Source organism: Lissotriton vulgaris, chromosome 1_1 (assembly GCF_964263255.1).
Source record: "Lissotriton vulgaris chromosome 1_1, aLisVul1.2, whole genome shotgun sequence".
NCBI lineage: Eukaryota > Metazoa > Chordata > Amphibia > Caudata > Salamandridae > Lissotriton > Lissotriton vulgaris.
Window position 1 is genome coordinate 974,715,921 of NC_141685.1, and position 16,196 is coordinate 974,732,116.

Sequence of the window (16,196 nt, forward strand, 5' to 3'; positions counted from 1 at the left end):
GATGAGTGGTGCACAGTTCTTATATATTCCCTCTCTCAGGCCCCACTTACTCTTGAGGTTCGGTTCTCCAGACCCTCTCACTCACACTTGAAGCGACTCCCCCCCCCCCCCCCCAGCCCCACACTCACTCTTGGCAGTTGCTGTTGTGGCTGAAGGTGCACTTGAGGAGGCTGTCCAGGGTCATCAGGCTGATGTGTTCAAACATGTCCAGAGAGACGGGTCCGGCCGCTGTGAGTTTGCGCCATTTTTCCTAGGGACATCAAAGAGATAATTAGTGAACCCTTAATATGTCACTCATCAGGAGCTAGGACGTCACGTAAACGAGTTCACCTCTCATACCCTGGGGGGTAAAGATCAGTGGTGTCTCTAGGGGTCTTGCGGAGGTCCACTGATAAAACTAGTTGGGTCATCTGTAATAGCCGATTGTGAGGAATGCGATGATGCGTATGCATATAGATTGTGTGCGTCTTTGCTTTGTAGCATGCTTGCATCACATATAGTGCACAGTAAGAGATATTCAAGGTCATGTGAGGCCTGAAAGACCCATCTAAATTCCCTGCCTCCTTGAACGTCATTAGTCCTATGTGGCCTTCACTGCTCTTTCCTCCCATAGCTTGGTAGCTGCTGGCATGCGGTATTATACAATGCCATTAGGTGTGTGCCGCATTCTTGTGAATATGGCAAATCGTTTTCAGAATGGCGGAGTGTTAGCAATGTTTGCTTAACGTCACGCCTCGCCATTCCCTTGTACCCCTACAGTTCAGAAGTTACTTATGTTTTGAAATCAGTTTCCCTTTGTCTTGTTTTGCGAAGTGCCAGTGCCCTGAATAAACAAATAAAATACCCTACCTTTTCAACAACCCCAGGTGGCCTGGATGCGTTGACCGTCTAGCTTAAAGGCTGCTTGCAGCGTTAAGACTGCGCACTAAGCCCTGGTATCAAGTTAAGGCGACTGTATGGCGTTACGCTAGAGTTCCCACCTTGGGCACTGGGTAAGCAGGTTCGAGTCTTGACGTCGGTTCAACAGCATGTGATTTTGGGCAAACTATTTTATTTCTCCTGTGACTAAATAAATGAATGTGACCTTGTGTAATGTAACTGGTGCTCAGATAAAGACCTCCAATACCTTCCGGTCGAGTGTTCGCGCTACATACAAAGAGCATCTCTTTAAAACGTGACAGCTGCTTTCCATGAAATCAAACGCTACATGATTAACAACCAGGGCACAAGTCCTAAAAAAAGAAGTGGGGGGACGCTGTCACCGGAAGTAACGTCACGACAGTGTAGGAGAGTAGGGTCTGCTATCCTATGGTCACCCCAATTTTTGCTTTTTGCTTCACTGGTTTTCGACTAACTGAGGCTGTGGGCCTGCTAATCAGACCCCCAGCCTGCTGTTCTCTCTCTAAATTCATAATACATGTGCTATAGGTACATACCACAATTGGAAAATGGACTCCTTGTCAGCCCCTGTACCATGCACTATAGGTGCCCAGGGCATAGGTGCCACCAAGGCCTACCAGGGGCTGAAGCATAGCTTTTGCCACCCCTGGCTGGTTCTTAAATTGACACAACTGGCTGATCACTCAGCTGGGGCAAGTGGGTGTAATCACCCCTTGCTTAGATATAGTATACCTATATCTAAACCTATATCTGGACACATATATAGCCTGTAAGCCACTCCTATGGAAGGCCTCATCAATCCTGGAGGCAGAGTGCGTGGTTTTATGTGAGATGGTGCTCTGGCATGAGCTGAGCCTGTCTGCAGCTGTCGGGAACAACTCCCTAAGCTGATCCGGGATAACGCCATACCATATACTCTTAAGCGCCTTATAATCCTCGCGGTTATATAGCAACTTTGGTTTGGCTTTATCAAAACATGTCGTGTAAGGTGTCATACGAACTGGAATACTACCCCCTCGCCAGTTCTGGCGACGGGGGTAGCATTCCACCCTTCTAGAGGGAGAAGACATGTTACTTTACTGAAACGCGGTTGATTTAAAATGAGCCTCAGATCCACAAAATGGATGCCCCTGCCACAGACACGGGTCTGACCTCCTGCTGCTGACCGAAACCCGGCAGAGGAGGCCTGGACAAAGAGTTTCCTGTCACAGGGCGGTGTCAAACCACCCCAGACAGGAGATAGTGGATTGGAGTAGGGAGGTTTCAACGAAACCAGACACTGCCTGGGGAGCACAAGGCTGCCCCTTGCAGGATCCGGCCAAACCGGTTCTGGGGCCTCCCAGCCCCTGTCCCAGCGCGGCCAGGATCAAAGGAGAGGGGTGTAACCACCCCCTTCCTGGGTCCCACCCATAGGAGGGGACCTAGCAGGATGTCCAACCCCCTAGATTCGAATAAGAGGGGGAGCAGTCCCAACGGACCTCAGATCATCCTGAAGAAACATAAGAAACGAAATCTGGACCCTTCGACTTTCTACACGACGTGAGAAGACTGAAGAATCTCCCTTGTGGTCAAGGAGTGACCACCCTGTGCAAACAGGCACCATCCAGCCCTCGACCCTTGCTTTGTTGCAGTTCCCGCCGGAACTCGAGCGACAGAGATCGACGAGATCAAGCTTGCCTGCCTTCTACCTGCCCGATCCACAGTCCCTGCAGAGCTGGGACCCGTGGAGGCGACCGGAAGCGTGGGGCACGCCATCTTGAAAAGGCCACGAGACGCTGACCGTGCGGCCCACGAGTGACCCTCGAAGCTGTACACCGGGGTTTGAGAAGCCCCAGCCCCGAGCTCCACTTGCACCAAAGCTCACCCCTCCACACTCGTTGAGTGCTGCGTGGGGCCCTTCTGCTTGTGTGCGCTCGACGCGTTGGCCCGGTCACTTGCCAGCTGGCTTGTGGCCCCTGTGCCGACGAACTTTGAAATCCGACTTGCTTTTCTGGTTGCTCCAGATCTGCACCAGCTCCTGTGAAAAGGAGCACCTACTCTGACCCTCCTGGTTCGAGTGATAAGCAATCTCCCGGTTCCGCGTGGATTGCTTTTGCCAAGTGCTGTTTGTTACAATCTTCAAGCCGACGGTGCTGACGGCGAGAGCCTACGTGGGACAGATCGTGACCCGCTCCTGGACGTCGCAGATGCCCCAGAGCCCACGTGACAGCGGAGAGAAGCCTATCGACAACCGCCTGATTGCGCCCGACATTGCCTGGTTCCGTCCTGGTTCCACCCTGGTCACTGCTGAGTGACCCAGACTCTGTCCCCTCTGCTTTCAGGTACTTTTCTACATCGATCCACCCTTGGATCGCACCGGACACTTCTGCTTCACAGCGCCTGCAGCTGCAACAGCTCCAAGCACCCAGAACCTGCGTGACAGAACCCGACGCCACTTCGACCCTGTGCACCCACGGCCTGTGGGTGAGGTAACTTTGCAACGCCGGTGTCTTTACACTGGTACACACCTCTAGGGTCTGTGTCTAAAGTTTTGTGTTCCTAGGTTCAGCGGAAGTATCTTTTTATTCACTTTAACTGACTTTTACGCACCATTGACAGTGCATTGGTGCGCGCCGCACTTTCCGTGCTGCACCCGTCTCCTGTGGGCTACTCCCGACTTCTTCATTGCTTGTCCTGACTGCTCCCAGCGAATCTCTAGGCCCTAGGCCTAACCATTGTTCGTAAAGTGTTCCTTATACCACTTTTTTGATATATGGTCTGAGTGGCCACCCGCCCTCATCCATAAACGTGCAACTTCATATGTTTAACAGTGCTTTTGATTTAACGCTTGTGCCCCTTTCCTCATAAAGAGTACTGGGGAGTAATTTAGAAATAAATACATATATTTTTATAATATATACTTGTGTGGTGTCCTTTCATTTGATTACAGGATTGTATGTGGTAAAACAGCTCGCTTAACACGACCTCTTAAGTTAAGCCTTTAAGGCTGCTTAGTCCATGCTACCACTAGGATAGCTTGTCTACAAGGTTGACTTACAACCTGACATCTTTGGGGTTTGTTTGGACTGATAACCAGTGGTTCCAGAATTGGAAACACTACCTATCAGGCCAACTTCTCACATTGGTGTGCAGCGGTGCGGATTTGAGCTTGCTGTTTGTTTTACCATTGCAATCTTTATCAAATTGAAAGATCACATCAAGTACCTCTAGGTACATATAAATCAAAAGCTTAGCATATTAAGTTCTACTGAACTTAGTAGTTGTAGATTAAAGGGATTAGCACACCCTGACTACAACTCACTAGCAAGGTACAGTAGGAAACCACTTAGTGTAGGTAAGTGCACCACTTACACCTCACTAGCAGTCATGTCTGATACAGAAAGAGCCTCAGGCTCTGCTCCTGTAATAGTTGATCCTATAGGGACAACATCCAGATATGACAACCTTAGCCACAAAGACCTGAGTGCCTTGTGCACAGCCAGGGGGCTAAAAAAGGGCAGAGGCCCTACCATTCCTTCCCTAGTAGCTCTCCTAGAAAAGGATGACCTAGATAAGGTGAGTCAGACTCCCTTAGAAACAGAGGAAGGGATAAACTCCCCTGAGAATGAGGATCTTCAAGATGATGTAGTGGAGGAGGAAGAAGAAGAGGAAGGCTCTGATGTAGAAGAGCCTGAAGATCAGGATCAGGTGGGAAACCAGGTACAGGTTGCCAGGCTTAACCAGGCCAACTTGGACCTACATGGGAATGGAGGGGGCCAGCACCACTCCAGATCTCATAACCAAATTCTCCCAGGTAATAGAAGGGAGAGATCTCTGTCAAGGGACTCTCACCTTTCTAGTGCCTCAAGAGAATCTCAAAGAGGAATGACTTCCTCCCAGAGAAAAGAGCATAGGGCCAGGATGAGGGCTGTCCAACTCCAAATAGAAAGGGAAGAGGTAGCCTTGGCTCAAGCTAAACTTGCTTTAGCAAGAGAGAGAAAATTGTGTGGCTTAGATGCCACTGGTGGCAGCAAAGTTCCTAAAGAAAAAGACAGGGCCTATGACAATAGAAACCTGACAAAAATTGTGCCCCCCTACAAGGAAGGGGATGATATCCACAAATGGATGACTGCTCTTGAGAGGGCCTGCATGGTACAGCAGGTCCCTGAGGATCAGTGGGCAGCAATTTTATGGTACTCCTTTTCTGAGAAAGGGAGGGACAGGCTCCTCACTGTTAGACCTGAGGATGCCAAAAACTACTCTGTTCTGAAGAGTGCTCTTATTGAAGGGTTTGGCCTAACCACTGAGCAATACAGGTTGTTGTTCAGAGACACCCAAAAAGCACAGACTCAGGACTGGACTGATTTTGTAGATTGTGCCACTAAGGCTCTGGAGGGTTGGCTGCAGGGAAGTAAAGTTTCAGACTATATAGGATTGTACAATCTTATAATGAGAGAACAGATCCTTAATAACTGTCAGAACCAGCTGTTGCATCAATACCTTGTTGACTCTGATTTGACCTCTCCCCAAGAATTGGGAAAGAAGGCAGACAAATGGGTCAGAACAAGGATTAAGCAGAAAAACCAGAACCAAGGTGACCAGAAGAAAACAGACCAGAAGGGTGGGAATCAGAAAGATAAAGAAAAGGACCAGAAGTCTTCAGGCCCCCAAACTAGCAATAAGGAGGGGGGTTCCCAAAATGGAAACAAGAAAAAGAAGAATGATGGCCCAAAGAAACCTTGGTGTAATACCTGCAAATCAGTTTCACACTGGGGCAGTGAATGCACTAAGAAAAATCCAGTCCCCACCACTGCAGCTCCTAAAGCAACTGCACCCCCTAGTACAGTCAGCAGTGGTGGTACACAGCCAAAGGGTTTAGTAGGGTTGACCCTGGGTACTGAGGTGGAATCTGGCCTAGTCAGAATCCCCACACAGGCAGTTCTCCTATATGATGTGGACATATCTTTGCCCACTGCAGTAAGCCCCAGTAACCTGGGCAAATATAGGCAGACTCCCTTAATTAATGAGAAACTGGCTCAGGCCTACAGGGACACTTGTGCCAGTGTCACAATGGTGGCACCTGGCTTTGTGGACCCTGGACAAATTGTACTAGGTGAAAGTTACCTAGTGACCAATGCAAGCAACTCCACTACTTCCCATAGTGTGGCTGTTGTGAACTTCTCCTGGGGAGGGGTAGATGGCCTAAAGAAAGTTGTTGTGAGTGCAGACCTCCCAGTAGACTGTCTGTTAGGCAATGATCTTGAAAGCTCAGTTTGGTCAGAAGTGGAGTACAGGACTCATGCAGAAATGCTAGGGATTTCAGCTCATGTCCTTGCAGTGACAAGGTCTCAGGCTAAGAAGTGCCTTCCTGAACCAGTGGTGGATCTTGAAACAATAGACCAACCACAACCCAAGAGAAGGAGCAAGAGGGTTAAGGCTGTGCCTTCCCACTTGCCCCAGGTTGAGGATCAGGTTTCACAGGAAACTGATTCTGCAGTCCAAGAGGAGACTGTCTCAGAGGAGCTTGAACCTGATCAGGTTGAGTTTCTGGGGACAGGGGGACCCTCAAGGGCAGACCTGGGGCAGGCCCAATTAGATTGCCCTTCACTTGAACCCCTCAGACAGCAAGCTGCTGCTGAGGCTGCAGGGAATGCTCAAGGTACCCATAAAGTGTATTGGGATGAAGGACTCCTTTATTCAGAGGCTAGAGACCCCAAGCCTGGCACAACCAGGAGGTTGGTTATACCTTTGAAGTTTAGGGGCTTCCTTCTTACCTTGGCCCATGATATTCCCCTTGCAGGACACTTAGGCCAGAATAAGACTTGGGACAGGCTTGTTCCACACTTTCACTGGCCTCACATGTCAGAAAATGTCAAGGAGTTTTGTCGCTCCTGTGTCACTTGCCAAGCCAGTGGTAAGTCAGGTGGCACAACAAAGGCCCCCCTGATACCACTACCTGTGGTGGGGGTACCCTTTGAAAGAGTTGGAATAGACATTGTGGGTCCCATGGATCCTCAAACAGCATCTGGGCACAGATTTATACTGGTGGTAGTGGATCATGCCACCAGGTACCCAGAAGCAATCCCCCTGAGGACCACCACAGCTCCTGTGGTGGCAAAAGCCCTCATTGCAGTTTTCTCAAGAGTGGGCTTTCCAAAGGAGGTTCTTTCAGACAGAGGTACTAACTTCATGTCTGGATACTTAAAAGCAATGTGGAAAGAGTGTGGAGTAAACTATAAGTTTACCACACCCTACCATCCACAGTGCAATGGGCTTGTGGAAAGGTTCAACAAGACCCTAAAGGGAATGATAAAAGGGTTACCAGAGAAGCTTAGGCGGAAATGGGACATCCTTTTACCCTGCTTGCTCTTTGCTTACAGAGAGGTCCCACAGAAGGGGGTTGGCTACAGCCCTTTTGAACTTTTGTTTGGCCACCCTGTAAGAGGTCCATTGAGTTTGGTGAAGGAAGGATGGGAGTTACCTCTCAAAAAGCCTAAACTAGACATTGTGGATTATGTACTTGGTCTCCGCTCCAGGATGGCTGAATACATGGAGAGAGCATCCAAAAACCTGGAGGCCAGTCAGGAATTACAGAAAGCCTGGCATGACCAAAAGGCTGTTCTGGTTGAGTACCAGCCAGGGCAGAAGGTGTGGGTGTTGGACCCAGTGGGGCCAGCAGCTCTCCAGGACCATTGGACTGGACCCTACCCTATCATTGAAAAGAAGGGAGAAGTCACCTACCTGGTTGACTTTGGCACCCCTAGGAGCCCCCACAGGGTGCTCCATGTCAATCGTTTGAAAGCATTTGTTGACAGGGAGGACATGAGTCTCCTCATGGCCACAGATGGGGAACAGGAGGAAGAGAGTGACCCTCTCCCAGACCTGCTTTCCCAGAACCCTGATGATGGTTCAGTTGATGGAGTAGCCTTGGCAGGCAGCCTCACTGAGCAGCAACAGGTGGACTGCAGACAGGTGTTGCAGGCCCACAGACACTTGTTTTCACTCACACCCAGTCAGACTAACTGGTGCACCCATGAGGTGGATACTGGTGACAATCTGCCTGTGAAGAATAAGATCTACAGGCAACCTGACCATGTCAGGGATTGTATAAAGGCTGAGGTGCAAAAGATGTTGGAGCTTGGAGTGATTGAGCCATCAGAGAGCCCATGGGCTAGCCCAGTGGTCCTTGTGCCAAAACCTCATACCAAAGATGGGAAGAGAGAAATGAGGTTTTGTGTGGACTACAGAGGTCTCAATGCTGTCACTAGGACAGATGCTCATCCCATTCCAAGAGCAGATGAGCTCATTGATAAATTGGCTTCTGCCAAGTTTCTGAGCACATTTGATTTGACAGCTGGCTACTGGCAAATCAGACTAGCTGAAGAGTCAAAAGCCAAAACCGCATTCTCTACCCCTAGTGGGCATTATCAGTTTGTGGTAATGCCCTTTGGTTTGAAGAATGCACCTGCCACTTTCCAAAGGTTGGTGAACCAAGTCCTTGCTGGGTTGGATGACTTTTGCGCAGCATATCTAGATGATATTGCTGTCTTTAGCTCCACCTGGGAGGATCACCTGATCCACCTGAAGAAGGTTCTGGAGGCCCTGCAAAAGGCAGGCCTGACTATCAAGGCTACTAAGTGCCAGATAGGGCAGAGCAAGGTTGTATACTTGGGCCACCTAGTAGGTGGGGGTCAAGTTCAGCCACTGGAGAGCAAGATCCAGACCATACAGGACTGGACTCCTCCAACTACCCAGACACAAGTCAGAGCCTTCTTGGGCCTGACTGGGTATTACAGAAAATGTGTAAAGAACTATGGGTCCATTGTGACACCATTGAATGACTTGACATCCAAGAAGATGCCCAAAAAGGTTCAGTGGACAGTTAGCTGTCAAAAGGCATTTGATGACCTGAAGAAGGCCATGTGCTCTGCACCTATCCTGAAGAGTCCTGACTACTCCAAACAGTTCATTGTACAGACAGATGCTTCTGAGTTGGGGGTGGGAGCTGTGCTTTCACAACTTAATCAAGATGGTCAAGACCAGCCCATTGCTTTTATTAGCAGAAGGCTGACCCCCAGGGAGAAACGTTGGTCAGCTATTGAGAGGGAGGCCTTTGCTGTGGTTTGGGCCCTGAAGAAGTTGAGGCCATACTTGTTTGGTACTCACTTCCTAATTCAGACAGACCATAAGCCCCTCTTGTGGCTAAATCAGATGAAGGGTGAAAATCCCAAACTGCTCAGGTGGTCCATTTCCCTACAGGGGATGGACTTTACAGTGGAGCACCGCCCAGGGACTGACCATGGTAATGCAGATGGTCTCTCCAGGTACTTCCACTTAGAACATGAAGACTAATCTGGTCAAGGTTAAGTTTAATGTCCCTGCGTTTGGGGGGGGGGTTATGTAGGAGAGTAGGGTCTGCTATCCTATGGTCACCCCAATTTTTGCTTTTTGCTTCACTGGTTTTCGACTAACTGAGGCTGTGGGCCTGCTAATCAGACCCCCAGCCTGCTGTTCTCTCTCTAAATTCATAATACATGTGCTATAGGTACATACCACAATTGGAAAATGGACTCCTTGTCAGCCCCTGTACCATGCACTATAGGTGCCCAGGGCATAGGTGCCACCAAGGCCTACCAGGGGCTGAAGCATAGCTTTTGCCACCCCTGGCTGGTTCTTAAATTGACACAACTGGCTGATCACTCAGCTGGGGCAAGTGGGTGTAATCACCCCTTGCTTAGATATAGTATACCTATATCTAAACCTATATCTGGACACATATATAGCCTGTAAGCCACTCCTATGGAAGGCCTCATCAATCCTGGAGGCAGAGTGCGTGGTTTTATGTGAGATGGTGCTCTGGCATGAGCTGAGCCTGTCTGCAGCTGTCGGGAACAACTCCCTAAGCTGATCCGGGATAACGCCATACCATATACTCTTAAGCGCCTTATAATCCTCGCGGTTATATAGCAACTTTGGTTTGGCTTTATCAAAACATGTCGTGTAAGGTGTCATACGAACTGGAATACTACCCCCTCGCCAGTTCTGGCGACGGGGGTAGCATTCCACCCTTCTAGAGGGAGAAGACATGTTACTTTACTGAAACGCGGTTGATTTAAAATGAGCCTCAGATCCACAAAATGGATGCCCCTGCCACAGACACGGGTCTGACCTCCTGCTGCTGACCGAAACCCGGCAGAGGAGGCCTGGACAAAGAGTTTCCTGTCACAGGGCGGTGTCAAACCACCCCAGACAGGAGATAGTGGATTGGAGTAGGGAGGTTTCAACGAAACCAGACACTGCCTGGGGAGCACAAGGCTGCCCCTTGCAGGATCCGGCCAAACCGGTTCTGGGGCCTCCCAGCCCCTGTCCCAGCGCGGCCAGGATCAAAGGAGAGGGTTGTAACCACCCCCTTCCTGGGTCCCACCCATAGGAGGGGACCTAGCAGGATGTCCAACCCCCTAGATTCGAATAAGAGGGGGAGCAGTCCCAACGGACCTCAGATCATCCTGAAGAAACATAAGAAACGAAATCTGGACCCTTCGACTTTCTACACGACGTGAGAAGACTGAAGAATCTCCCTTGTGGTCAAGGAGTGACCACCCTGTGCAAACAGGCACCATCCAGCCCTCGACCCTTGCTTTGTTGCAGTTCCCGCCGGAACTCGAGCGACAGAGATCGACGAGATCAAGCTTGCCTGCCTTCTACCTGCCCGATCCACAGTCCCTGCAGAGCTGGGACCCGTGGAGGCGACCGGAAGCGTGGGGCACGCCATCTTGAAAAGGCCACGAGACGCTGACCGTGCGGCCCACGAGTGACCCTCGAAGCTGTACACCGGGGTTTGAGAAGCCCCAGCCCCGAGCTCCACTTGCACCAAAGCTCACCCCTCCACACTCGTTGAGTGCTGCGTGGGGCCCTTCTGCTTGTGTGCGCTCGACGCGTTGGCCCGGTCACTTGCCAGCTGGCTTGTGGCCCCTGTGCCGACGAACTTTGAAATCCGACTTGCTTTTCTGGTTGCTCCAGATCTGCACCAGCTCCTGTGAAAAGGAGCACCTACTCTGACCCTCCTGGTTCGAGTGATAAGCAATCTCCCGGTTCCGCGTGGATTGCTTTTGCCAAGTGCTGTTTGTTACAATCTTCAAGCCGACGGTGCTGACGGCGAGAGCCTACGTGGGACAGATCGTGACCCGCTCCTGGACGTCGCAGATGCCCCAGAGCCCACGTGACAGCGGAGAGAAGCCTATCGACAACCGCCTGATTGCGCCCGACATTGCCTGGTTCCGTCCTGGTTCCACCCTGGTCACTGCTGAGTGACCCAGACTCTGTCCCCTCTGCTTTCAGGTACTTTTCTACATCGATCCACCCTTGGATCGCACCGGACACTTCTGCTTCACAGCGCCTGCAGCTGCAACAGCTCCAAGCACCCAGAACCTGCGTGACAGAACCCGACGCCACTTCGACCCTGTGCACCCACGGCCTGTGGGTGAGGTAACTTTGCAACGCCGGTGTCTTTACACTGGTACACACCTCTAGGGTCTGTGTCTAAAGTTTTGTGTTCCTAGGTTCAGCGGAAGTATCTTTTTATTCACTTTAACTGACTTTTACGCACCATTGACAGTGCATTGGTGCGCGCCGCACTTTCCGTGCTGCACCCGTCTCCTGTGGGCTACTCCCGACTTCTTCATTGCTTGTCCTGACTGCTCCCAGTGAATCTCTAGGCCCTAGGCCTAACCATTGTTCGTAAAGTGTTCCTTATACCACTTTTTTGATATATAGTCTGAGTGGCCACCCGCCCTCATCCATAAACGTGCAACTTCATATGTGTAACAGTGCTTTTGATTTAACGCTTGTGCCCCTTTCCTCATAAAGAGTACTGGGGAGTAATTTAGAAATAAATACATATATTTTTATAATATATACTTGTGTGGTGTCCTTTCATTTGATTACAGGATTGTATGTGGTAAAACAGCTCGCTTAACACGACCTCTTAAGTTAAGCCTTTAAGGCTGCTTAGTCCATGCTACCACTAGGATAGCTTGTCTACAAGGTTGACTTACAACCTGACATCTTTGGGGTTTGTTTGGACTGATAACCAGTGGTTCCAGAATTGGAAACACTACCTATCAGGCCAACTTCTCACAGACAGGAAGTGACGTCATGAAAGGTGGCTTGCACCATCGGGCTCATTGCCTCCCCTCGCTCACCCTTAGATGCGATTGCATCTGAGAAGTCAGCGCGTGAGGAGCGTGCTGTGATCTCCGAGCTCCTCTTCCCAGAGAGGCCAAAGAGTGAAGTCCAGCTGTTTGACAGGGGGGGCGGCATCCACCCGGTAAAATAAGTGGGTGGACGCCGTCCACCCACGTGGTACCCAGACTCGAGCCTGTTAACAACACATTCCTGCGTAATTCTTTTAACACTATTATGAGAAGTTGAGGGGACACCCACACACATAAAAACGGTATACATAAGACATCCGGGATAGAAATATTTTAATGGCATCAGCAAAGTGGGCAATTGCCCAGGGTCTCCTTGGAAAGTGGACATTCTCTCTAGCTCACGTCTGTGTATTTTGGTATACAAATCTTTAACGTTATAATTCAATATGGTTAGTCAATATAGTATTTGATTTAATAATAAGAGAACAATAAAACCCCAAGTTGTTGCAAACAGGGGCCCCAAAATAGTTCTTGCCCGGGGCACTCAAAATCGATAATATTATACTGATCCAGATACACATGAACAGACACCCATACAAGATACAAATATACACATACATATGCACAAAACCCCCTTAGGCGGCACACGTTCTATTTATGTATGTGAGGCCATCCGGAAATATGAAGTTTTAAGGACCTTCATCACATCTGGTAAGGTGCATCAATTTGTTAGGCCACCAGCCCGGCTATTAGTTATCCAAGAATCATTAAAAGCATTCAACAATCAAAGGCACTCAGTTGCCAACTAACTTCTAAAATGTGTTCTATAGATGTATGTTCACCACAAGGGGGCATCAAGAGACGGCTAATCGGATTGACTGCTCTGCGATTCGGCTCGAATCTCACGAAAGAAAGTGTAACAACGTACTTAATGTGTCATTTTGTTGTTTTCGTGCCTCAACAAGAGCTCTGCAGTCGCATTAATTCCTATCAAGCACTGAGGACACTTTTTTTTGCACATTCATCTGTACGCTAGGAGAAAATGGACGTTGAGTTTTTACTCTTGAGAAGCCCTCTCGGTCTCAAACTCAACAACACCTCCCCATTAATTCAGGGGGGGTACTGGAGCTGGGACTCCAGGGGGCTCCATAAATTACACGGGTAGTGCTATGCCACCAGCACAGAATGGACCTAATTTCCTTGGGTTTGTTCCAATGCAAAGCACTCTTGCCGTTTCACATCCCCAGCTCTGCATGTCACATAGGTTTGCGGAAGCGAGCTCAAAGCACTGATACTCAAAGATCTGGGTTTCAATCCAGTGTTCTTTCGCTCACCACACCACCCCAGTTTGGACCCAGCCATATGCAAATCAGTCTTGACCCGGTTTCTTAAGGGTGAAACCCCGAAACCGGTCCTAGGATGCTTGTTTCCAGTTCAGGGACGACCTGATCTGGCAGTTCGGGCTGAACTGATTCCATAGGGAGAAGGGTCAAGACTGATTTGCATATGGCTGGGTTCAAACTGGAATGGCATGGGGAGCCAAAAAACTATGGATTTAGGCCCAGATCTCCGTACTAGGTGAATGCATGAAATTGTTCTGCATTCTGTCCATCAATTGTTCTTTTTGCATTTGACCTGCCATAAGGCATCCCAAAGCAAGTCCAATATGCCTGCCATCCCTCCGTGAACGGGTGTGGCCTAAGGCTGATCCTTAAAAGAGAAGGCCGGGCCTCACGTCCCCAGGTGACTTCCGCCAACAGAGCAAGCTGTTTCTTTAGGTCTCGGCCTGCGATGGCTGCGCAGACATGCACAGTCTCGCTGGCGAGACTTAATGACTTAGAGTGAGTTTCACTAGCAAGGTTAAGCCCGCCTCTCTTTTCCATTGGCCAGCCATTGAAAAAGAGGTCCTAGTGACGTACTTCTTTCTCTTTAAGCCCCGTCCTTTTCAGACTGGCTTCCTTGACTTACTGCTGTGGTAAAAGGCTTCTTATCTTCTTTATGGGGCGAAACAGATGACCCCATAAAGAGGATAAGAAAGCTTTTACCACAGCAGGAAGTCAGTCTGAGACACGTACAGCGACCAGAATCCCCCCTACTCCTACATCTCGCTGACGGTCATATGCCATCCAGAACTGGCAGGAGAAGATGCTGCCCCTGAGCGAGATCCACAAGTTCATCATGGACCGCTTCCCCTACTACCGCAAGGACACGCAGCGCTGGCACAACTCACTGCATCACAACCTGTCCTTCAACGACTGCTTCATAAAGATACCGCGTCGGCCCGACTAGCCGGGCAAGGGCAGCTACTGGGCGCTGCACCCCAGCTGCGGAGACATGTTCGAGAATGGCAGCTTCCTGCGGTGCCGGAAGCGCTTCAAGGTGCTGCGCGATGACTCCTTGGCGCCCAGCAAGGCCTCCGAGGCGGCATACTACCTGCAGCAGCAGGCCAAGCTGCGGCTGAGCACGCTGCAGGGCGCCCACCTGCCCCCAGTGGGCTACGGACTCTGCAGCTCACCCACCAGCGCCTTCAAGCACCCCTTCGCTGGGCAACGAAGCCAACAGCACTAGACCCGATGCTCTCTGCCCTACTCGCCCCCACCCCCTGACTGTGCACGGCCGAGCCTCCGACTGCCTCACAGCTCCCTCATCCGTGCGCTCCGACTCCTGCAGCCCTCTGCCCTGCCCCTGGAAGTGTGCGCCCTCAAGTGTGCGTCCTTGTTTCTCTGCCCTCCTTACTGGTCATCCAGGCGTGCGCTGCCCTAAGGTCTGCGGTGCCTTCACACCTGAAAGGTGCGCGCCAGGACACCCAGACACTTGCTGCCCGCAGTCCAGCGCCCTCAGACCCTTCCTTCAGTATCAGACCCGAGTCGCCCTCCCTCGGTGCTGCAGCCTATGTCCTCAGCCCCACACCCGGAGGGAGACCATGTCCTGAACCCCCCCCCTTTTTTTCCAACTCCACTGGACCCACACGGGACCCTGGTGCAAATGCTGCCTAGGGTTTGCAACTTCTGGGTCTTACTAACTGCACAAACACCCCCTTCCTCAGGTGGCTCCTTTGCCACAAGTGGATCTCACACTGCAAAGCATCTTTCAGTATTTATTTCATTGCTTGAATTCCGCGGCACCGGACTCTGTCTCGGAAGCGGGAATTGAAGGGTGGGAAAGGAAAGTGAGGGCGCGGGGGTGGAGCAGAGGCAGTGGGGGTGGTAATGTTGCAGAAAGTTTGGGGTAGGAGGGGTAACATTATAACCAATATTTCCCACCCACCGACAAGTCCCTACAGGTTCTATGAACAGGACTCGTTGAAAAACGTGTACATAAATGCACTTTTTTATGGCTCGATTTTTTTTCTCGTTTCTAAGAAACGTGTTACAATGAAATAAAATTTGTTCTTGTGCGAAGTGCAAGTGCAGAAATACAAGATTTAAAGTGCGGAGCGCGCGCTCCTTTCGGTGTTTCGTGTACAGAACGAGCATGTCCCCCCCTTTGCATGAGTGTTTCACGCCATGTTGCATGACTCCCCTGAACTAGCCGTCCACATCATATTCTCATTAAAATATTAAATATGTCTAAGAGTCTGTGTCCTCTGTTGTGGGTGGAAAGAGTCGGGGCGGGAGAGGAAGCGTGTCTGAAGTATCAACATTTCTATTGCCTCTGCAAAATACCAACACACCGTCCTCTCAGAGTATAAACGCAAACACACACTCTCTCATCTATGCTTTAAAGGCCTTGAAAAATGGGTCAGTTTGAAAAATATTGTGTTTTCAGTACCCTAACAATCCGTCTCCTGTTTATTTCCATTGCACCTTGAACCCCTCTCTTGTGTCCTGCTTCTCGTGTAATGTGTTTTAACAAGAGGCCCCAGCGTGTTTGTTGGGAAATCTTAAGTCGGAGGGTCTCTCCACCGCCCAAGTCTACCTGATGCTGTGTCCCATTTTGCGATGCAAGGCACAGAACGAAATTCGTTTTATTAATTTAATTGGTTACTTACCTGCAATCATCCATATTCCGGTGTTTATCACCCCCCACCCTGCCCCTCCCCCGCCCCGCCTGCCTGCCCCACCGGAACTCCCTCCACGGACCGCGGCTGACTCTACTCCTCTACTACCCACTCTCCACTACTCACTTTTACTCACTCTACTACTCACTCTCTACTACTTACTC

General features: G+C 50.2%; 1 protein-coding gene and 1 pseudogene across 10 annotated transcripts in view; one reads left to right on the plus strand and one right to left on the minus strand.

Annotated features, from left to right (window-relative positions):
- Positions 1 to 16,196, minus strand: part of CYP4F22 (cytochrome P450 family 4 subfamily F member 22) — a 295,859-nt gene that overhangs the window by 48,250 nt on the left and 231,413 nt on the right. For all 10 annotated transcript variants that reach the window (XM_086960247.1, XM_086960238.1, XM_086960296.1 and 7 more), the window contains exon 6: positions 129 to 250. In XM_086960247.1, the coding sequence (XP_086816373.1) occupies positions 129 to 250 (122 nt within the window). The remainder of the gene's footprint in view (positions 1 to 128; positions 251 to 16,196) is intronic.
- Positions 14,102 to 14,600, plus strand: LOC147748323 (forkhead box protein B1-like; annotated as a pseudogene).